This window comes from Jatropha curcas, chromosome 6 (genome assembly GCF_041381405.1).
Source record: "Jatropha curcas cultivar XTBG-Jc1 chromosome 6, XTBG_Jcur_1.0, whole genome shotgun sequence".
Taxonomy (NCBI): Eukaryota; Viridiplantae; Streptophyta; class Magnoliopsida; order Malpighiales; family Euphorbiaceae; genus Jatropha; species Jatropha curcas.
The window spans coordinates 7,589,584-7,614,223 of record NC_143156.1 but is presented as its reverse complement, the minus strand read 5'-3'; the positions used below and the strand labels follow the sequence as shown (position 1 = coordinate 7,614,223).

Genomic DNA, 24,640 nt, shown 5'->3' with positions numbered 1-24,640 from the left:
TTGTGCCTGATAACACACTGTCTCTTATTTTCTGCATCTCGCGCTCGCGACTTCCACAGGCGCGCTCGCGACTTGGCTTTTCCTGCATTTTTGGACTTTCTTTTTCTATGTAATTGGGTTCTTTGCTCAACTTGTATGCATCCAATCATTTCAAAACAAAAAGACAACATTAGAACATGTATCAAAACAACATCCAAGCATGCAAATGATGTGAAATCATATGAACATTATAATTTATGAAGTGATGAACTATTACTATGATGTTGTGTTATACATTTGACATACCAACATTATGCTCCATTGAGGTTAGGTAGAAACCATGTCGATAAGGCCATGTCGCGACATAGGATAGCAGATCTGCGCCTCATACAGTTTGTTACTCCGGCTACAGGCCGTTGAGTGGATATGATTATATGGGCCATAGCAGCCAAGTATACAGTATTCATCCAGTTTATACAGTTTTTCTTATCACCTCAGTTTCGCTATAACCTTATGGAGCCATACAGATATCTGGACATAACATTACATAAATCATACAGATAAATGAAAGATATCATGATATGTGTGCTTGTATGTGCCTTGTGTGCCTACATGATTCTTTATATACAAGTATGTGCTTTATTGTTTCTTTCCTTGTTGAGATATCCAGTGAGCTTTATTTGCTCAGCGAGTTACCTGTTTAACTCGCAGGTTTTGAGACTGGTCCGTAGAGGGTCCGTTTACAACTGCTGCCGTTCATCTGTAGAAGACTCGGTCTTCAGGGTAGAAACTCATTTTGTTATTCTTTTTATGGCATGTACAGGGCATACAGTGGGCCCAATCCATTTTGTAACAGTATCATGTCTTGTAAAGATTATAGACAGTATTAATATAACAGCATCAGTACATTATTCCTATAAGCAATCTCAGCATGATATTAGATTCATTATACATTATGATTTCAGCATGTCAGTTCATTCAGTCAACCAGTTTGTAGCGTCTCGTCTCGGTTTATTCGGGTTTACGGGTGGACCGGGAAGGGATGTTACAGAAACACTTATAAAAGATTTTTCACGATCTTTATAGGTACTCCTAACGAAAATCAGGACCAGCCACATCTATGACATATCTTGGGATCACAATATTGGATCTAATTGTAAATCTATGCTTGATTGCTTAATGTACTGGACTGTCGATCGAAATTACTATCAGTATGAGTTTTACTATGATATACCCACTGATAATAATTTTATACAAACCCATTTTTGCATGATTGGAGCTTTAACAGTTTCAACATCATAAACGACCCTTTTTTTGTACTTTTTAAATTTCCATGGATAAATTATCTTTCCTCCATCCATGCAACATGGATTACTGATTGCAAATTTAATAAAAAATTCTAGACCCTCCACGAATTCTTTCCTCAATAATCTATGCACCTAGTACCTTTGGTACATCCATATCCGATCAGTAGACATTTGTCATGTTTGGTTATCAGTAGCTAGATTGTTATTTTAAAACAGTGGTATATTTTGCATTTAAAGCATTTCACTTATGCATATTAAAATTTGGGTGGCAACCTAGCATATTCAGAAATATCTTATAAGTATGTAATAAAAACTAACAACATTACAATAAGCATGTAATGAAATTTTAGCAACATCTCCCATCAGTTCTCCAGGTGCATAATGGAAAACATTAATATTCCATTATGCACGCGGAGATCAGAACAAGAGATACACCTGAAATAAGCCAAAAGATATTTAAGTAATTATTATATATGTTCGTGCATTCTGTACTAAAAGACATTATTAAACTATCCAACTTGGATAATTCAATGTCTTCTCTATCATTCGGATTGAGAAAGACACTGAATGTGTAACTAAGGTTGACTTAACATATTGATATTTCATTAGCATCCCCTCTTCCATCCATATGAGAAAGATATTGAGCCCATTAATATGCAACATGATTATATAACATTTCTTCGCTTATTCATTACATTCTTAATTAGGCTCCTTATGCTTCCTTTTAAAAATTTCATAATAAAAATTCGGCAGCATTTTCCTTTAAAATTTAATAAATCAAAATTTTGACACACAAAAGACAAATATTTCTAATAGTTAATACTATCCATCCACAACAATGGCCACTACTAGGGCTCCAATCAACACAATTCATACACAAATTCTCTATCCAATAAATTTTTAACCAACAATTTTAACTTAATGCGTAATCAAAATATATACAAAATTTAAAATAGTAAACCATATATTATCAATTAATAAGAAGTATTAGATATAAGAATTAAGTACACATATAGAATTAAATTTTATGATTTATTTTTGTAATTAACTTTTATGCTTTATTTTTTAAGCATATATATACTTAGCTGAATGATATTAAGGCTTCATTTGTTTTCGTAAAATAACTTGTAGGAAAATATTTTTCACAATTTTCCGTTATTTGGGGCGTTCAAGAAAATAAGTCAACGAAAAATATTTTTCTGGTCAAAGAAAAATTAAGTCATTTTTTAAGGAAAACAACTTTTCATTTTCGAGAGAGTAAAATATTTTTCGGATATTGGTAAATCTTATAAATCTATATTTTTTAATTTATTAATCACCATAGTCACTACCACCAGTCATCATTTACCACCGACTACCACTACCGGCCACCGATGATTTTCATAATTTACATTTTTTTTGCATTCTTTTCATATTTAACAATAAAATTTTTGAATTATAAAATTTCTATTATTATTAATATTTTTTATCGTCTCATGAGATAAAGACTTTAACATTTTTTAACTAATTTTCAATATGACAATCAAACAACAGAAAATAAGTTATTTGGAAACTATTTTTCAAAGAAAATGTTTTCCATGAAAATATTTTTCAGCAAATTATTTTCCTACAAGTTATTTTACGAAAACAAACGGAACATAAGTAAGTTTTATACTTATTTTTTTAGCATATTATGTAATTATGCTTATGTTTTCTTTTTTCCATTTTTAAGTTTTTTTTACCATATTATGATTCTACTCTATGTATGATTATACTTTATGTATGGTTATAGTTACTCTTATGCTATAATTTTTTTATATTAACTATGCTCATGCTTTAATTAACATATATTTGACTTATTTACTTATTTTAACTTTTGTGTTAAATTTATTTTTTGTTATTAAATTTTATGTTTTATATTTGCCTTAATAATATGGTTACGGTATGTATTTTTATAACTTTCCTAATTTGTAATATTATTAACATAAATATTCCTACTTAAAAAGCTACATTTAATTATCGAGAGAGAAAGAATTTGCTCAAAAAAAATCTACAAATTTTAAACAAAAATTTTTAAGAAGGCTAACAAAGATATAATTTACAAATTAATTAACAAATCTAAACAAAATCATTAACAAAACTAAACAAACTGTTAACGAAATTTAAACAAACTGCATATCACACACAAAGCATTTAATAAAAAATTAACAAAATTAACAAACTAACAAGATAATTAACAAAGTAAACTAATTAAGTTAATTATGCTAATTAAATAATAAACTAATTAAAAAATTAACAAAAACTAAATAAATCAACAAAATTAAACTACACGAATTAACAAAATTTACAATAACTAAACTAATTAATAAATAAAACAAATCTAATTGACAAACTAATTACCAACACGAACTTACAAAATTAACAAGGCTAAATTAATCAACAAAATAAAACTACATTAATTAACAAATTTTACATTAACTAAACTAATTAATAAACAAAACAAAGCTAATTAACAAAATCAACAAAACTACACCAATGAAACATAACCAAATACAAAAATAATCAAAATACGGATAAATTGAAAATTAAAACCAAACATAAAAAAAAATAAAAAAAAATACTAAAATTAAACAAATTTATTTTGCACAAAATAACAAAATATGACATAAACGAAAACAAATTAAGCAAAACACATATAAATTGAAAAATAAAACCAAAACACAACAAAATTAAAAATAAAATTTCACAATTAAAACTAAAATGAGCAAAATAGAACTGAAAAAGAAATAGAGAAACAAAATAGCATGAACTAATTTGAACTGGCGACAGCAGTTGACGGCGGCAATGGATACTGGAGGGGCAGCAACCAACAACGTAGGAAATGTAAAGAGAGAGACTGAGATCAATCTCGTGTGAGAGGAGCGCTACTAAACTGTTCTAAAAGTTTAACGACTGACCAAGTTAGTTGCTAGTTAATAATCGATTGCTAATTGATAACTTTCGTTCACTATTTTTTAATGATATGGAACTAGACTATCCGTCACAACCCAACAAACTGGTCTCTAACTTGTCTCTAAAAAATAAAAAAAATACTAGTCGGAGATTAATCACTTTTCGGTCGCTTTCTTTTCCTATCAACAATGTGGTGCCAAATTTGGCGACAGACAGTACATCAATCGCTACGTCGATCGTTGTTATCATTGCTATATCATTGTTGATCTGTCTCAAAGGGTCCCACCAATTTTTAATGGAAGAACTGTAAATCGATCCGTCGCCAACTCTGTTGCTAATTTTGGTCACTAGTCGTCGCCGATTGTATCACTAAGGTATCATCGATTTGAAAAAAAATGACTTATGTAATCTCTTGCTATTTTGTTGTTGATTGGGACGAACATCAGTCTGTCGCTAATATCGATCGCTAAATGACGTTTTTTTAGTGAAAATTACAACTCTAATTTCAATTATTTTGTAATATTTTGTGAAATATATTTATTTATTATAAAAATTGATTATGTATAAAATTGTAGCTCTATTTGTTAATATTTTGTAATTTTTTTTAAATATTTTATAAAAATAGATATTGTTTATAAAATTACGAATACAACATAATATATTTAACTTTCAATATTTTATAAAAAATAGCTATTTTTTGTAACTCACGATAAAATTAAAGAAAGTTTCCTTGAGCTGCCCCGAAGGCATTGTAGCAAGCACCATGCCCACCAAATATTTGTTAAAACGTCCCACTGAATATATTTAAATAAAAAAGAAAGTAAATTTACTGGTCAATATGTGATGTGGTAGGTTTCTTTCTACATCGGTGCACGTGTGATAAATGTGAGTAAAATTATCCACATGAGGATACAAATATCCCACTTAAAGTCCAGGGTGACAAACAAAATATATTATTTTATTCAGTAATACATTGATTCGTTCACATTAATAATTAAAAATATAGTATTTTGCACCGTTTACACTGACGGTAAATGTATATATGACTTATTAATATCCACGTGCTAAAAAAAAAAAGAAATACAATATTTTATTTTCTCTGAAAAGCCAAAATATACCTTATCTTGCATATTTGGCCTTGTAATCACTCCAGAGTTGATCAACAGACTTCCCAAGCAAATCAACAAAATACTGATTACTATAACCCGTTCTCATCTTCTTATTAAGCTCAGCAACAAACCCATTTCTCAAATCATTACAATAATCCAAGAACCTGGCAGTAACATCATACCCTTGATCCCACTTATCACCTTGACCAGGTTGCACCCAGTGACTAGGTGCATAATTAGCCTTTAACCTCACAAAATCTGCGATCCCTTCGATCAATCCTACTGGAGTTTGGCCATTACCGTTCCATTGCCAAATATGTGTCATTTCATGGTAAATAACACCGCTAAATTCTCTTACTAAATCACCTGAATAATTTCCAATATAATTCGCACTGACATGGATTTCGTTATTACTAGCATAAGCAACACCATCCATATCATCTATAAATAAGCTGACTTGCTGTACGTCTTTTCTATCTTCAGCATTGACTTGCTGAAATACTCTCCATATGAAATCTGTAGCAGCTGATAGTGTTTTCTTTGCGTAATCTTCCCCTATATCCGTCGTGAAGCGTGCCCCGCCAGCCGTAGAGGTGGCGGTGTTCGTGACGGTGTAGTCCACTGCATGGTTGCCTTGAATGGTTGCTAGGGTTACTAGCAAAGAGAGGAGGAAAGCTTGAGCAAACATAGCTTTAGTGTATTGGGTTTTCGGGGTTTTCTTCTGTTTTTAGATTTTTGTTGAAGAAATCTGTTGTTGGGGTATGGTTTATATAGAGATGAATGGGATATATGACGAGAAAATGGTGTATTATTTAACTTTAGGAACAGTCAACGGTCTACGTGTGGTCACAATCAATGGTTGGGCTATTTAATTATCTTTACTTATATTTTGATCTTTGAAAATGAAACTTCATGAAAAATACTTTTCAAATTGGTTTGTAGCCTTTAAAATTAAGGATAATTATGGTTAGGTTTCGTGGTTTGAAAATATCTTTTAAATTAAATCAAACCACTTAGTTAATGAAATCAAATCGAATTAAATTATAATGAAATAGTTTAGTGCTGTAATAAATATTTTTGCATTGGTCAATGATAAGCCGAACGTATAAATTTAACTTTGAACTTTGTAATTTTAATTTTGTGGCATTTGAACTTTATAGATGAGTTATCATACACTTAAACTTGTAAATTTCTATAGTATCGCACACCTTTCCATACTAAAAACATATGTTTTTATAGTTTTTGGCTTTTAGATAAAAAATATTAATGTAATGTATAATTAGCATAATTTTTGTAATGATGAAATTTACTTTTCAACTGGATATTTAATTGATATAATTTTTCAAGTTGAAGTATTTAATAAAATGATTTACAAATTGAAGTGTAACATGTGTAACTTTACAAGTTGAAATATTTGATAAATTAAAGTAAAAGTTAGGAAGGTATAAATATTTAAAGTAATAAAATTCAAGATTAATTTATGAATTTGGTCATTAATAATATAATGATAAACTTTTAGTAAAGGACAAAGGAAATGCAAGTTTGTTTTCCATTTTATAATTGCATTCATTGAAGGTGTTGACTAACTAATTGATAAAAAAATATTTCTTAATTGTTAAAATCAATTTTCCGTGAAATTAGTAGAAAAGACTTGCATTCATAGAAAAAGAGCATACGTCATTACAACTTTTTGAGAACATCCTAAATAAATGATTTGGTTTAATTTAAACCGTTTGAGTAATAGAAACTAAACTAAAATATTTTCATCATGATTTGCTAAATTTTAAAAAATAAGCCATATATATATAAAATTGATAGATGATTTAAAGCAATTTAATGCAATTTATATGCGGTTTAAAAATACTTTTCAAATTGGTTTGTAGCCTTTAAAATTAAGGATAATTATGGTTAGGTTTCATGGTTTGAAAATATTTTTTAAATTAAATCAAATTTGAAATCTAATTGAATTAAATTATAATGAAATAGTTTAGTGCTGTAATAAATATTTTTGCATCCATCAATGATAAGTTGAATATAGAAATTTAATCTTGAACTTTGTAATTTTAATCTTGTGATATTTCGAAATTTATAGATAACTTATCATACACGTAAACTTACAAATTTCTATAGTATCACACACCTTTCCGTACTAAAAATATATGTTTTTATAGTTTCTGGCTTTTATATGAAAAATATTAATTTAATATATAATTAGAATAATTTTTGGAATAATGATGATATTTACTTTTCAACTAGGTGTTTAATTGACATAATTTTTCAAATCGAAATGTTTAATAAAATGATTTATAAATTGAAGTGTAACACGTGTAACTTTAGAAATAAATATTTAATAAATTAAAGTAAAATTTGAGGGAGCTATAAATATTTAAAGTAATAAAATTCAAGATTAATTTATGCATTTGGTTATTAATAATATAATGATAAACTTTTATCATAGGACAAAGGATATGCAAGTTTATTTTCCATTTTATAATTGCATTCATTGAAGGTGTTGACTAAATAATTGACAAAAACATATTTCTTAATTATTAAAGTCATTTCCGTGCAATGAGTTGAAAAGACTTACATTCATAGATAAAAAGTATACGTCATTACAACTTTTTGAGAACGTCCTCAATAAATGATTTGGTTTAATTTAAACCGTTTGATTAATAGAAACTAAAATAAATATTTTCAAAATGATTTGCTAAATTTTAAAAAATAAGCCATACATATAAAATTGATAGGTGATTTAAAGCAATTTGATGCAGTTTATATGTGGTTTAAACTGTTTAATAAACGCACATATCTAAAAATATGGGAGAATAACATATAATTAAGTTTTGACAATTATCACTATATTTTATTGTAACGAAACTAGAATTATTTTTAACACCTTAATATAACTAAAATGAATTATAATTTATTTATATTTTTAGCTATAACTATACCTTAATTATTTTTAAAATGTCATTTTTTTAATAAATATTTCTATAACTTTTTTTATGCAAAACTAATCTTATTTTGAGGTTTTAAAATCTCTTTATAAGTGTTTTTTGTCTTCACAAATTAATTTATTGATTTTGCAAAGATTATGCATTAATTTAAGCGTGCTTTATCACTTGAGCTTATGGATAAAATAGAATTGGGAGAGTAATAAGTTTTTTGAGGGATTTTGAAAGAAAGAAAACCAAAAAAAAAAAAAAAAAAAAAAAAAAGGAAGAAAAGGAAGAAGAAAGGAGATGTGTTATTACCCAACTGCAAAGAGATTTATTTATTTTTTATTTCATTGACGTAGACTTAGACTTGGTCTTTTGCCGACAATTAAGTGTAGAAATGATGAATCAATTATTCAATTCTTGACTTCTTTCTAGAAAGTCTACATCATAAATTATAAAACATTTCAATGAAATAATTTAATTGGCAGATTAGTAAGCTTTCCAATGGCACAGTGTTTGCTCCTAATCTCAAATATTATTATTTTTTACTTAATTTTATTGGTTTTATTATTGATATATCTCTTCATTCATTTTATCCGTGGCATTTTAAAAGTTTTTTTCATAAAAAAACTATTTATCATTTTGAAAAAAAAAATTAAAGAGTATTAATTAATCTTTTCTGATTTTACTATTATCTCTATTAAACACATCAAATTATTATATCTAATTTCTTAAGAACTTATTATATTATTTTTTTTCTCTTTTAATTTTAATGGGAAATTAATAGAAATAAAACTATTGAAATTAGAGCAATTATGTGAGATAAGGGTTTATTTAATTAATTAAGAAATATTTTATTATAATTTAATGATTTAATTATTTATTTAATTGTCCGTAAAAATATTAAATGATAAATAAAAGTTGACAGGATAATGTGTAAAAAATAAATTTAAAATACTATGTTGCTATGGTACATTAATTTTCTGGAAGAAGTATGTATGGAACAAGCAACTGATGAAATTAAGGAATTGGTCGTCTTCAAGATTTGGTCTTCCACGTGAAATAGACAAGTTTTGTCCTAATTAATTGTAATTTAGTGTTTGTAATTATTTTCAATATTGACAAATGTACATAACATAAAATAAACAAATGCAAAAGAAAAATAAAAAGAAACAAAACAAGAAAAACAAACACTAACACCAAAAGACACCTTCTTAATTATATTCCATTAAACCTGCTAATTAACAATAATATTCAATTATGAGTATGAAATGTGCCAAATTTAGCTGACTTTTACATCTTAATAATAATATGAACATAGAAAACTAAAGTCCAGGAAACCTGCTCTACTGACAATAATGAAAGAGGAAAAGATATCAAATGTACTTATGTTTAGGGGCGTGAAAAACCACGACCGAATATAACAAAAATTGAACTAACCCATTTTAGTTCGATTTACCGGTTAGTCGGTCTCAACAGAATTTGTTGGTTAGTTTGAATCTGTTTCATAGAACTGAACCAACATGGCAAAAACAGATAAAAAAAATTGGCTAGACTAAATGGTTTGATTCGGTTTGATTTAAATGCCAATATTAGTTTGATTCAATCCGTCGTCCAAAAATCTCAATTTGCATTTTGGCCTTGATTTGGTTCAGTTTACCGCTTGCTCACCCCTACTTATGTTAGAGAGGGTGAAGAGAGAGAGGAATTCAATAATAATAATAATAATAAAAATTAGCCTTTTATTTTAATATATTTTAAAAAATTTTTATTTTCTATTTAAATTTTAATCATCCAATATAATTACAATAAACTTGTCGAGTTAGGTCCAATAATAGAAAAAATATTCTGGTAAATACAATTACAATAACAAATCAAATAGTATAAGGTTCAGAAGTTGTATATATAAAATTTTGTTAAAAGAAAACAAAATATTTTTCAAATTTAGGAAATTGATGATAATGCAAAACTACCTACGTTGAACATCTATATCGTATCAAATGAATAAGGAGAAAATTTGAGGGGCCATAAAATAGAAGCACATCTCTTAATCGAAATTCAAATGTTAAGATTTTTGGAACTTTGGAGATTCAAATTGGATATGATGCGATGAAGATTTTTTTCTTCAGACATAAAGATTTAGAAGAAATTATTATTATTATAATATATATGATAGTCATAAATGTTGGTCTATGTCAGGAATTCTTCTTTAAGAGTTTATCTTGATTTAGATTCTTCTTACTCTCATTTTAATCTATTGACTTCAATCAAACAATAGATTTCATTCAATAAAATCGATATATCATAAAAGTTGATAGGTTTGTACATATATTGGTATATGACATTAATTTAATTTTATACTTTTTTTTTTTAAAAAAACTTTTGCGATACATCCAATCTTTTAATCTGTTGAACATTTTAATTATAAAATTGTACATATTAATATTTCAACTTATAAAATCATTTTATTAAATATTCTAATTTTTAAAATCGATTAAACATTTATTGAATAATCCATAATTGACTTGTAAAGATCATTACTATCATAATGTCAATATATGTGGATTCATTTCCATTGGTATTTGTTGCATGTAAACCTCATCTTACAATAATAGGTATAAGATGAGTTCACACAAGAGTTTAATTTTTGGCCAATGAGATTGAAAATGTTACAATAAAGCTGCAAAGTTCGACAAATCTTGGGGTTATATCTGCCAATGGAGATGTAACTTCTGTTTTTTTTTTTTCTTTTTTTCGTGAAAACCATCCTCACAAGACTCAGAACCGGTAATCACAACAGTAGCCAATGTATTAACATCATTGTAAGCTTTAGAATCAACAACAACCTTTGCTTTCTTAATTTGATCAATAGAACTCTTATAGATCTTAGAGCAATCTCTTAGACGTTCCTTTACAAATTCAAATGAAGTTCTGTCGAGCATTCCGGTGATGGCTTTGGAGATTTCAGTTGCACTCAATGATGCTATCTCAAGTGCATCTTTTGTCAAGCTTGGCATGTCATTTGTTCGGCCTGCTGCTAGAGCTTCCTCGCAATTGTCCTTGTATAATGTTTTTTCACACGATCGATTTATTAAATCTGAGCCCTTTTGGTGACTAGTAGAAATCATGGGAAAAAATAGCGCAAAGAAAAAGATTTTTGAAGAGATGATATTTCCCAAGATTTTTTCCTCTGGCCAATTTTTCTTTGTTTTCCCTCTTGTATATATGCAAATGGAAATCTCTCTTGGTGAATTTTTCTTTAGCTTTCTTCTTGTATTTATACTAACCATTTGTATTTTTTTTGTGTAAACCACCGGTATCCGGATTCTATTATCAGAGCCGGCCTAATCCGGCTTGGGGCTTAGTAGGTTAACCATTTTATATTTTTGGATAAGAGGATATATAATATGAAATATGAAGAACAAATTAAGAGGGTCAAAGTAAAAAAAAAAAAAAAAAAAAAATCATAACAATGACACATTTATTTCACAAAGTTATCTTGTACCATGAAAATTATAATTGTTTTAGTCCCTATTACTTGTCTTAGTCACTTTCATAATCCACTATTTTCACCTCTAAACAGTAAAAACGTTCTTTCTGTTATAATAGTTAAGCAAAGTCCCCACATTAATCCACAACAATTTTTCATGAACAGAACTCAACCAAAATTATAGAAATTAAAGAGGGAGTTCTAATTTCTAAACATGCATGTGGGAGTAAAAATCTCATTTTTGCAATTTTTAATTAACAACTTAAATTTTTTATTTAATTAAAATGCATTTCAATGCTAAATAGCAAGTTTAGAATGATTTACTCGTGCTTTTACTAATGATTTAGAGCAAAAAAACCCCAAAAAAAAAAAAAAAAAAGAGAAAGAAACAAGAGAACTAGAAAAATTTTAAAAAAATTATAAAATCAAATGTTAATATGGATTCATTTCCATAAATGATTGTTGCACTAATCTGACCTTACAATAATACATATATGGAAAGATTAGATGGGTTCAAATAAGAGTTCAATTTTTGGCGGAGAGATTGGAAAATGTTAAAATAATACTGGAAATTTGGCTAAATCTTGTGTTGACACTAGTCAATGGAGATGTAACTCCATTGAAACCTTCCTCACAAGTCTCAGAACTGGTCATCCCAGCACTAATCCATGTATTAACATCATTATAAGCCTTAGCATCAACAGCAGCCGTTGATTTCTTAATCTGATCAAGAGCGCTCTGATAGACCTCAGAGCAATCTGTTAAAGCCTGCTTTACAGATGCATCTGAACTTGTTTCGAGCAATTTGGGGATGAGCTTCAATACTTCATTGGCGCTCAATGATGCTATGTCAAGTGCACTTTTTGTCAAGCTTTGCATGTCACTTGCTGGGGCTGATCCTAAAGCTTCTTTGCAGAAATCCTTGTATAAGGTTTTGTCACAGGATTGATTTAACAATTCTGAGGCTTGGTGACTAGTAGAAATCATGGCAAAAAATAGGGCAAAGAAAAAGATTTTCGAAGACATGATGGTTCGTGGGATTTTTCTCTCTCGCCAATTTTTCTTTATTTGCCTTCTCGTATATGTGTCAATGAAAATCTTTCTCTTGGCGAATTTTTCTTTTGCCTTCTTCTTGTATTTGTACTAAACAAAAGTTTGGGTATTTTAGGTTGTTTTTAACTATTTTCTATTTTTGGACAGGTTGTTAAAGAAATAAGAGGAGAATAAGGAGGTAAAAAAACATGTGGAGAACCAATTAACAGGTAAAAATAACAGAATAATCTATTGGTTCTCAAATTACAAAAGTCCAATGTTATTTCTAGTTTCTGGATTGTCTATATATGGCAGTTTTATTTCACAAAATTATCTTTACAATTGTGTGGATCATAATAAAATCCTAATAACCATGAAAGTGTATGAAGAGTATTAAATAAAATTGTACTTTACAACGTGTTTTAAATTGAGATTATTTTGACTAACAACGTGCTTTAAATTGAGATTATTTTGACTAATAAAACGTTGGTTGGAGTGGCAAGCGACTAAATCCCGTAAGGATGAGAATACATGTTTGATGTCCAGAAAAAACACTTTAATGGGAAAACCAAAAACCTTTACACAATCAGGGGGATGATTACACCTCCTGGTTATTAAAAAAAAAAAAAAAAAAAAAAAATTGAGGTTGAGGTTAGTTGGTCAATATCTCTCCTGCTAAAGCGTACGAGAATAAATGCTTCGTAAGAAGTAATAAAACTTTCAAATTTTGCAATTGTTAATTTCTATATAAATAATTCAGAAATAAATGCTTTTATTTTTGAATAAAAATTTTATAATAGCAAGCGTCTATAATTTTGAGAATAGATATTAAGAAAAAAATGCCATGGTAATAATTTTTTAAGGCAAAATTAGAGACAAATTATACGAGGTATGTAATAAGGTATATTATTATCAAATTATTATAATATTTGAAATGATATTTAAATCTTAGGCAAGAAATTTAAAAAAAAAAAAATCAAGCTGGAGAAATATTTGTATTATTTGTATTATATTTGTTGGTATGAAAAAATATGTTAAAATGTGAATTACAAAATTGAAAGATTGTGAATCAATATAATTTTAGAAATCCCATTTATAATTGACAGGCATAAAAATATGGAAATTGCTCTATTAACAAGCAGTTGTTATGTAATTTGCTTATTTTAATTTTGTAATTAGTAACTTTCTTATTACCATAAATATTATTAAACAGCCTCGCTGTTCCTCCCTCTCTCTCTCTTACTCCTAAAACCTATAACCTAAAATTTAAAATCTCTTTTTTCTTCTTCCATGGGCCACCGGTAATCACCCCTTTCCTTTTTTGTTTATTTATTTTTTCAAATAATAACAGATCTGAATTATTGTCACTCAAATATTGAAGTTTACTGTTGCTCATATATCGGCATTTTGTTCTTAGATCTAATTCTGAGTTATTGTTATCAACATCATGCTGATTTTATCTAACGTCTTTTATTATTTAGATAGTAATACAGAAAGAAGTGCAGATCTCATCTCCATTAGAAGGAAGAAATTTGAAGATAATCAGATTAGACTTGTAGAAAGACTATGGAGTCAATCAGTAACCGTGAATAGCCATCAAGTGGTGCAAGCGATCATCTATGGTACATCTATTATATTTTGTCAACTCGATCAGATACTTCAAATTAAGATTGTGTTTTTTAATTATTTATATAAGTACTTTATTATTAGATTTGCTATACAAAAATATAGAAATATATTGATCTGTATCCTATATTTATATACAGTTTCGATTAATAAAATTTCTAGTTTGATTTTTCTCGCAAAAAAAATTATCATAAATATTAATACGAAGAAAAGGTAAAAAGATAAATTAATCAAATTTAAATTTCAAATTAGATTACCCAACCTAAAGATAAGACTTGTCTACACCTCATATGTAGATAGTCCCATATGCCAAACCAATCTATAATATTTTTTTTTTGAGGAATTATTGATTTTCTATCTTTTTTTTTTTCCTCAATAGCCTTGTGACAACAAAAACTTGTTTTTGATTAGTCTGACAAAGTCAACAAACAATTCGAAATGCCTTAATTTTTTTAGAACCGGTTCGAGTCAAATAGCAATAATTCAAATCACTGCTTTTTATAGCATGTTGAAAATCCAAGGACTCAATCATATGGATATGTAAAATACAGGATTTCCAAGCTTAGCGGGAAAAGAAAGGAGAGAGATGCTCAATTTAAGGTGAGCAAACAGAATTTCATACTCGATCTCATAGATACATATAGAATTATGTGGAAAGCCATATTTGACGAAAGTTGTATGTACGACATCAAGTCACCAACTTTCTTGACCTTTCGACACTGGCAGACATCAACCCCGTACATAGTATTATGACTTTGCGAGGCGTTTTTAGTAAACAGTTGCCTTGGCCTGGTCACTGCGACCCTCTTTGTGAGGTAGCACGTGTTCTCCAGAAGTTACAAAACTACTTTGCCAAGTTCCTTAGAGAGAGTTATTTTGTGCCTTGAGGTATTCTTTACCTAAACACCTGTGTCCATTTTTGGTACAAGTACCCTTTTGTTGAAAGTCGTTTGAGCATTTACCGAGAGTATGCCATAGGGTACTTCAACTATAATTATTTAGAATTAATGTATTAAGCAATGACGGAGCTAAGGGTTCAATGGTTGGCCCCCTCCCCCTCAAACAAAAATTTTTTCTTAGATTGTATCCATAAAATATTAAATTTTATTATTTTATCCCTTAAAATAGTAAATCTTTCAATTTTGTCCCTTTAACTCTTGAAATTTTTTTAGCCCCTCCTGGCTTTAATTCTTGGCTCCGTCTATTAACATCATTGTAAGTTTTAGATTCAACAGTAGCTTTTACTTTCTTAATTTGATGAATAGAATTCTCACAGATGTTAGAGCGATCTTTTAGACGTTGCTTCACAAATTCATCTGAAATTGTGTTAGAGTATTCCGGTGATAGCTTTGGAGATTTCAGTTGCACTCAATGATGCTATGTCAAGTGCATATTTTTTCAAGCTTGGCGGGTCACTTGTTGGCCTACTACTAGAGCTTCTTCACAATAGTTATTATATAATGTTTTTTCACATGATTGATTTATTAAATCTAAGCCCTGTTCGTGACTAGTAGAAATCATGGCAAAGAAAAAGATTTTGGAAATATGATCTTTCGCGGGATTTTTCTCTCTCACCAATTTTTCTTTATTTTCCTTCTTGTATACATGTCAATGTAAATCTCTCTTGGCGAATTTTTCTTTTGCCGTCTTTTTGTATTTGTGCTAAGCAAAGGTTTGGGTATTTAAAATTGCGTTTAACTATTTTCTATTTTTGATAGATTCTATTTTAAGGTGTTTGTAACTACTTTGTATTTTTGGATAAGAGCATAATAAGAAAAGAACAAATTAATAGGATCAAAGTAAAAAAAAAAAAAAAAAAATCATAATAATGAGGCATTTATCTCACAAAGTTATCTTGTACCATGAATATTCCTACTTGACAATGTTTTTATTTTGAGTATTTGGAGAGGGGGATTCAAACTTGAATCTATTATCGGGTCATATATACACTTACCACTAGGCTATGCTTTGATGTGCCCTATTTGATAATGTTAGTTGTTTTAGTGGCTATTAATTGTTCCAGTAATTTTTATGGAAAAAACTTATCTAAATTGGGTCTATGACCCACTTATTTATCAAAGCAATGAAATTAAAGATTTTTTAAAAAGTGTTTCGATTTTACATATTTTTTTTCAATTGTGTGGTCAGAAATATATTCATTTCAATAAAAATCTTTAATTTCATTGGTTTGGTTCATAAGTCAATCCACAATCATTTTTGTTGAATAGAACTCAACCAAAATCATAGAAATTAAAGAGGAGTTCTAATTTGGAATGTTTCACGGGATAAAAAAAGTCAGATTTGACCTTTTGGGGCAATTTAGTCCATAAACATGTATAAAATTATTGAAAAGATCTTATTTTACTTTGTAATCTAATTTAACCCCTAAACTTATTTAAAATAATTTCAAAAATGACATTTTGAGTCAATTTAACATCTAATTCTTCATTGTACTTACAATGCGAAAATCATTAAATAGACATTAAAACTGCAATTGGGATCGAGCTGACTAATTTATTAAAAAGTTAATTAATTATAAAATATTGGAAAATAATATATGAAGTATATTGTATCTCTCTTTACCTTGATTGATGATTTTGAGTTTATAAATATGTATTAATTTGAACATTTTAAAATTAATCTCTATTACTGGGTTATCGCTTATGAAATACATACATTTTTCATGTTAAATAAATTAAAGTTATAATGCATATGTTTTTAAATTTATTATGTTACAAGAAATGATGTTTTGTGAATTTTAAATTTGTATTCATTAGTGTAGGAAAAGTTTGATATGAGTGTTTTTAGTGTTGGATAAAAAGAGATAAAAAGTCAATCATGTTAAATTAAATAAATTATTAAATTTATAAAAATAAAAACAAGTTCAAGGTTAAATTACTAAGTAAACTCGGATCTTTTTAATCATTTTATAGATGTTCAAGGGCTAAATTGATCTAAAAGATCAATTCTAGCCTTTTGAATCATGCTAAACAAGTTCAAGAACCAAATTAATTTTTATTCGTTCTAATTTCTAAACATGCATGTGGGAGTAAAAATCTCATTTTTGCAATTTTTAATTAACAACTTGATTTTTTTTTATTTAATTAAAATGCATTTCAATGCCAAATAGCTAGTTTAGATCGACTTACTAGTGATTTAGAGCAAGAAACAAGAGAAACTAGAAAAATTTTAAAAAAATTATAAAATGAAATGTTAATATGGATTCATTTCCATAAATGATTGTTGCACTAATCTGACCTTACAATAATACACATATGGAAAGATTAGATGGGCTCACATAAGAGTTCAATTTTGGGCGGAGAGATTTGAAAATGTTAAAATAATACTGGAAATTTGGCTAAATTTTGTGTTGACCCTAGTCAATGGAGATGTAACTCCATTGAAACCTTCCTCACAAGTCTTAGAACTGGTCATCACAGCACTAATCCATGTATTAACATCATTATAAGCCTTAGCATCAACAGCAGCCGTTGATTCCTTAATCTGATCAAGGGCACTCTGATAGACCTCAGAGCAATCTGTTAAAGCCTGCTTTACAGATGCATCTGAACTTGTTCCGAGCAATTTAGGGATGAGCTTCAATATTTCATTGGCATTCAATGATGCTACGTCTAGTGCACTTTTTGTCAAGCTTTGCATGTCACTTGCTGTGGCTGACGCTAGGGCTTCTTTGCAGAAATCCTTGTATAAGGTTTTGTCACATGATTGATTTAACAATTCTGAGGCTTGGTGACTAGTAGCAATCATGGCAAAAAGTAGGACAATGAAAAAGATTTTCGAAGACATGATGTTTCGTCGAATTTTTATCTCTTGCCAATTATTTTTTATTTGCCTTCTTGTATATATGTCAATGAAAATCTTTCTCGTGGCGAATTTTTCTTTTGCTTTCTTCTTGTATTTGTAGTAAACAAAGGTTTGGGTATTTTAGGTTGTTTTTAACTATTTTCTATATTTGGATTTGATTGTTAAAGAAATAGGAAGAGAATAAGGAGGTAAAAACACATGTGGAGAACCAATTAACAGGCAAAAAATAACAGAATAATCTATTGATTCTCAAATTACAAAAGTCCAATGTTATTTCTGGTTTCTGGATTGTCTATATATGGCAGTTTTATTTCACAAAGTTATCTTGTGCAATTGAGTGGATCATAATAATCCTAATTACTATGAAGTGTATGAACATTATTAAACAAAATTGTACATTAAATTGAGGTTATTTGCGCAATATCTTTCCCGCCAAAGCATACGAAAATAAATTCTTTGTTTTTTGTTCGTAAGAAGTAATAAAACTTTCAAAATGTGGAAGTGTTAATTTCTATAAAAATAATTCAGGAATAAATGTTTTTATTTTTGAATAAAAATTTTATAATAGCAAGCATCTATAATTTTGAGAATAGATATTAAGAAAAAAATGCCATGGTAATAATTTTTTAAGTTAAAATTAGAGACAAATTATACGAGGTATATATATAATCTTATCATCAAACTATTGTAATATTTGAAATGATATTTAAATGTTAGGAAAGAAATAAAAAACTCAAGCTGGAGAAATATTTGTATTATTTTTATTATATTTGTTGGTATGAGAATATATGTTAAATGTGAATTCGCCATGATTTTTTAACGCTACCCTGATCGGTAACCATGTCTCTAATGAATTCACCAATATAATTTGTATAAAAGATTTAATTAAAGTGAATGAAAATGGCAGGGATTTATTATGCCATCCATACAATATATAAAACCAATAAATAAAAAATATGTGAAGAATTGTATCATATGTGAAAAAAATTACATATGATGGATATTCAAATAAAGCCAAAATTTTATTCTCAGAATATAAATTATGATATATAATATTAAATCAATTATTATTTATTCCATTTACATAGGTTGTGAAAAAAAATACTTAGAAAAAGTCAAATAGAAAAAAAAGATTTATCGGATTATTAATAATTTTTATCAAAAAAAATCACATAGATTAACTATGCTATCTATATAATAAGTAAAACTAAATACTTATATATAGGATATTTACTTGTTTCGTATGACCGTACTAATTTTATAAAATTTACTTTAAAATATATATACTTTTCCATTTTGAGAATAATGTTATTGGGTAATTTATTTTTATTTTAAGGAAAGAGAACAACTTATTTTTATTAAATTCTCTCTCTCTAAAAAAAAAAAAAGATTTTCATTAAAAAAACAAAGCAAAAGAATAAAGAATTTTTCATTTTCAAATCATATTAGGAATGGTATTATTGGATAAAAACTAAATAATCTTTTTTTTTTCTTTATGAATAAAAAGACAACAAAAGATAAGCTTAAGTTCTATGCATATATACAAAATAAAAAACAAAAAGGAGAGATATCAAGATATAATCTTAACTGAAAATATATATGAATCTTACTTCAACAGCTAGCTTAGAAAGTTTCAAGATATTGGAAACGAACTATGAAAAAAAATCAAGAATTGCCTCTACAACCAGTTTTAGAACCATAAGCGCCTCTGAAAAATCTAACAAGGCCACGGCTGAAAACTTAAGTTCTATTCTCATTATCAATCTTTTATGTGTTGCTTTCTTTGCCATTTCTACTACGGCAGCTAGAAATGGACTGAAAAATCCATTAGACGCCACCATATTAGGCAAAGATGATGTTTCCTTTACTGGGACTAACTTTACTTATGTCTGTGACCCTTCTAGGTATGCTGCCCTTGGATTGGACATGGCAAATTTTTCCTTCTGTGACAAGTCCCTTCCCTATGATGCTAGGGCTAGAGACTTGGTAAACCGTATGACATTGCAAGAAAAGGTTCAACAGCTCGGACATGCGGCTTATGGTGTGCCTAGGTTAGGGTTACCTAAATATAATTGGTGGTCTGAAGCCTTGCATGGTGTGTCCAGTACAGGCCCAGGAACTTTCTTTGATGAAGTTGTTCCTGGTGCAACTAGCTTCCCTACTGTAATACTCACAACAGCTGCTTTTAACGAGTCTTTATGGAAAACTATTGGTCAGGTAATTAGTTTTGTTGCTGTTTCTAGCATTAAAAGTCGATTTTTGCTCATACGGGCTAGCTATTAATGTAAATATTTAACTAATGCAGGCTGTTTCGACCGAAGCAAGGGCAATGTACAATTTAGGTCGGGCTGGATTAACTTTCTGGAGTCCGGTTATTAACGTAGTAAGGGATCCTCGATGGGGAAGAGCCATTGAAACACCTGGAGAAGATCCTTTCATTGTAGGTAGATATGCGTCTAGTTTGTAAGAGGCTTACAAGACGTGGAAGGGACTGAAAATCACCCAGATCCAGACTCCAGACCTCCCAAAGTTTCCTCAAGTTGCAAGCAATTTACTGCCTATGATCTTGAAAATTGGAATAACACCGAACGCTATATCTTTGATGCTAGAGTAATTTTCTTGAAGAAAAACCTTTTTTTTTTTTTCAAAATTTAAAATCATCTTAATTTTCAAAATGAATGAGAATTAATTAAAGTTATAACTTAATGCAGGTGCATGAACAAGATATGGTAGAAACTTTTAATCGACCTTTCGAGATGTGTAGTAAAGAAGGTGATGTGAGCAGTATTATGTGCTCTTTCAATCGTGTTAACGGCATACCTGCTTGTGCTGATTCAAAGCTCTTAAATCAAACCATCAGAGGAGAGTGGAATCTTCATGGGTAAAGATATGATCAGCTTGAATTCATTTAATTTCTTTATTCTATAACTAATACAACTCAATACGATTTTATTCTTTTTGTGACAGATATATAGTATCAGATTGTGATTCCATCCAAGTTATGGTTGAACGCCATAAATTTCTTGATGACACCAAGGAGGATGCAGTTGCAAGAACACTTAAAGCAGGCTTGGATCTGGACTGTGGAGAATACTAGACCAAAAACACAGAAGCTTCAGTAAAGCAAGGAAAGGTCGGGGAAGAAGACATAGATAGGTCACTTAAATATCTCTATGTGGCGCTTCTGAGAGTAGGGTTCTTTGATGGAATCCCTCAATTTCAATCTCTTGGCATCAAAGACGTGTGTTCCGAACAACACATTGAATTAGCAGCACAAGCTGCGAGGGATGGAATTGTCCTGCTAAAAAATAATGATGATACTTTACCCTTGAAGTCTGATACGATCAAAACCTTAGCTATGGTTGGTCCTCATGCTAACGCTACAAAAGCTATGATCGGAAATTATGCAGGTACATATTTTTTAAATACAAACACAGTTCAATTGTATTATAAATATAATTAACATTTTGATTCCAGGAATTCCATGCCGATATATCTCTCCTATTGATGGGTTTTCGACATATGCAAAAGTGAGTTATGCAATTGGATGCGTCGACGTTGCTTGTAGGGATGACAAATTGGTATTGTCAGCAATGCAAGTTGCACAGGAAGCTGATGCTACTATAATAGTAGCAGGTATTGACTTGTCTGTTGAAGCCGAAACCAGAGATCGGGAGGATCTCCTCCTTCCTGGTTACCAAACTGAACTTATCAACAATGTTGCGAATGCTGCCAAAGGTCCAGTTATTCTTGTAATCATCTCAGCAGGAGGAATAGATATCACTTTCGCTAAAAACAATGTCAATATCAAAGCCATTTTGCGGGCTGGATACCCTGGAGAAGAAGGTGGTCGGGCCATTGCAGATGTTGTTTTCGGAAAATACAATCCTGGTCATTGACTGACTGATAGTTTTAATTAAGAAATTTCAGTTTTTAATAATTTTTGTAATTTTTTTATCTTTTTTTTTTTCGGTTCAGGAGGAAGACTACCACTTACTTGGCATCAAACAGATTTTGTTGATCAACTACCAAAGACATCTCTACAATTGAGGCCAAATGATGAATTAAGCTATCCAGGTCGCGCTTATAAATTCTTTAATGGCTCTACCGTTTACCCATCTGGGGATGGACTCAGCTACACTAACTTCACCTATAAGTTAACATCTCCAAGAACACCAGTCAATATAAAACTAAACAAGTTGTAACATTGACATAATCCGAACTAATCACTTATCCTGTAAGGAAAGTTTTCAGTTTGATATTGAAGTGAAAAATGTGGGATTCAGAGATGGAAGCGAAATTATGATTGTATACGACAAGCCTCCGGAAGGAATTATAGAGGCAAATATTAAGCAAGTGATTGGGTTTACGAGGCTTTTTGTTAAAGCTAAAAGTAGTGAGAAGGTTAGTTTTGAGTTTAATGTTTGTAAAAGCCTGCAGATCATAGGCTATAATGCTGTTGGGTCCCGGCAATAAGATTACGAGAAAAATAACACAGCGGAAAAATAAAAATATGACACAGATATTTACGTGGTTCACCCTTTAACTGTTAGGGCTACGTCCACGGGACAAAAACCGAATAATTCTTCCACTATTAAAAATAGTAGGCTTACAAAGAGAGTAATACAAAATAGTTGCACTCACACAGTGTTTCCCAAATTATCCTCACTATTCTCTTGACCCGAGTTTTAGAACCCAATTCTAAAACTCAAATTCTCTCAAAAAAACTCTCTTCGCTCTTTTTGGTCTGTGTGTTATGAAGCGTTGTGCCATCTCCTATTTATAGGAGGGATGGACGCGGGATTAGGAGAGGTGGACGCGTTAATTACGCGTCCACCGAAAAACGGATCACCTACCAAGAAGAAAATTCTTATTTCCTTATTTCCATTTTCAACTACGTGTGGGTCCTACCACGTTTTCTTTTTTTTTTATTTGTTTCAAATGTGGGTCCCATTGAGTGGGCACCGCACAACAAATCTCCCCCTGCACACTCAAGTGGGGACGTTAGCCATACCAGCTATCTTTCTGCAAGTGACAAGTTTCTCCGTAGGTAAAGCTTTAGTCATCATATCAGCGCCATTATCATCAGTGTGAATCTTTTCAATCTGAAATAACTTCATCTCCAGCGCATCGCGTATCCAATGATACCTCACATCAATGTGCTTTGACCTTGAATGAAAGGTCGAATTCTTGCTGAGATGTATCGCGCTTTGACTATCACATAGCAGAATGTACTTCTCTTGTTCTACACCCAATTCTTGTAGGAATTTCTTCATCCATAAGAGTTCTTTGCTAGCTTCTGTAATGGCGATATATTCCGCCTCAGTGGATGAGAGTGCAACGCATTTTTGCAATTTTGATTGCCAAGAAACTGCTGCTCCTGCAAAAGTCATCAGATATCCAGAAGTTGATTTGCGCGAATCAACATCACCACCCATATCTGCATCTGTGTAACCATCTAACACAGGTCTATTATCACCAAAACATAAGCACATTTTGGAAGTGCCCTTAAGATACCTGAGAATCCACTTCACTGCATTCCAGTGTTCTTTACCTGGATTTGAAAGAAATCGGCTAACAACACCAACAGCATGAGCTATATCTGGTCTTGTGCATACCATGGCGTACATCAAGCTGCCAACGGCGGATGCATAAGGAATTTTCTTCAGTTCTTCTTTTTCTTTCTCACTTGAAGGACATTGACTAAGACTTAATTTGAAATGACCTGCAAGCGGAGTAGAAACTGGTTTTGCATTGCTCATATTGAATCTGCTGAGAACTTTCTCGATGTACTTCTCTTGAGACAGCCACAACTTTCTCTTTTTCCTGTCTCTGGAGACCTTCATTCCGAGTATCTGTTTTGCCGATCCCAAATCCTTCATGGCAAAGGATTTTCCAAGTTCCTTTTTCAAGCTCTCAATTTTCTTAGCATCTTGGCCCACAATAAGCATATCATCCACATATAACAAGAGAATAATAAAGTCGCCTTCTATGAACTTTTTCACAAATACACAGTGATCAGAAGTAGTTTTCTCATACCCATGATTTACCATGAAAGAGTCAAACTTTTTGTACCATTGTCTTGGAGCTTGTTTGAGGCCATACAAGCTTTTCTGCAATTTACACACCAAGTGTTCTTTGCCTTTGACTCTGAACCCTTCTGGTTGCTCCATATAAATTTCCTCCTCTAAGTCACCATGGAGGAAAGCGGTCTTTACATCAAGTTGCTCGATCTCCAAATTCAGGCTAGCTGCTAAACCGAGCACAACTCTGATAGAAGACATCTTGACTACGGGTGAGAAAATTTCTTCAAAGTCAACTCCTTTCTTCTGACCGAATCCCTTCACAACCAGTCTCGCCTTGTACCTTGGCTGTGAGTTGTTCTGTTCAGTCTTCAACCTG

The 24,640-nt window shown here is 30.1% G+C and overlaps 3 protein-coding genes and 1 pseudogene across 4 annotated transcripts; 1 reads left to right on the top strand and 3 right to left on the bottom strand.

Moving 5' to 3' along the window:
- Positions 1-5,154: 5,154 nt before the first annotated feature.
- LOC149495469 (uncharacterized) lies at positions 5,155-6,089 on the bottom strand. Its single transcript, XM_089723043.1, has one exon. It carries the CDS (start codon positions 6,012-6,014, stop codon positions 5,337-5,339), a length of 678 nt encoding a protein of 225 aa, XP_089579169.1. The 5' UTR covers positions 6,015-6,089; the 3' UTR covers positions 5,155-5,336.
- Positions 6,090-12,280: 6,191 nt separating this feature from the next.
- On the bottom strand, positions 12,281-12,742 carry LOC149495468 (pectinesterase inhibitor-like). The gene has a single exon (XM_089723178.1). The coding sequence runs from the start codon at positions 12,740-12,742 to the stop codon at positions 12,281-12,283; it is 462 nt and encodes a 153-aa protein (XP_089579304.1).
- A 4,977-nt stretch (positions 12,743-17,719) lies between these two features.
- Positions 17,720-18,181, bottom strand: LOC149495467 (putative invertase inhibitor). The gene has a single exon (XM_089723177.1). The coding sequence runs from the start codon at positions 18,179-18,181 to the stop codon at positions 17,720-17,722; it is 462 nt and encodes a 153-aa protein (XP_089579303.1).
- Positions 18,182-19,833: 1,652 nt separating this feature from the next.
- On the top strand, positions 19,834-22,782 carry LOC149495466 (putative beta-D-xylosidase 5; annotated as a pseudogene). Its single transcript, XR_016321337.1, has 6 exons — positions 19,834-20,455; positions 20,544-20,848; positions 20,950-21,119; positions 21,206-21,648; positions 21,716-22,129; positions 22,217-22,782. The product of XR_016321337.1 is annotated as a putative beta-D-xylosidase 5 (transcript).
- Positions 22,783-24,640: the final 1,858 nt, after the last annotated feature.

Bases quoted from the DNA above. Each gene is read 5' to 3' on its own strand.
- LOC149495469 (XM_089723043.1), bottom strand. From the start codon at position 6,014: ATGTTTGCTCAAGCTTTCCTCCTCTCTTTGCTAGTAACCCTAGCAACC.
- LOC149495467 (XM_089723177.1), bottom strand. From the start codon at position 18,181: ATGATTGCTACTAGTCACCAAGCCTCAGAATTGTTAAATCAATCATGT.
- LOC149495468 (XM_089723178.1), bottom strand. From the start codon at position 12,742: ATGATTTCTACTAGTCACCAAGCCTCAGAATTGTTAAATCAATCCTGT.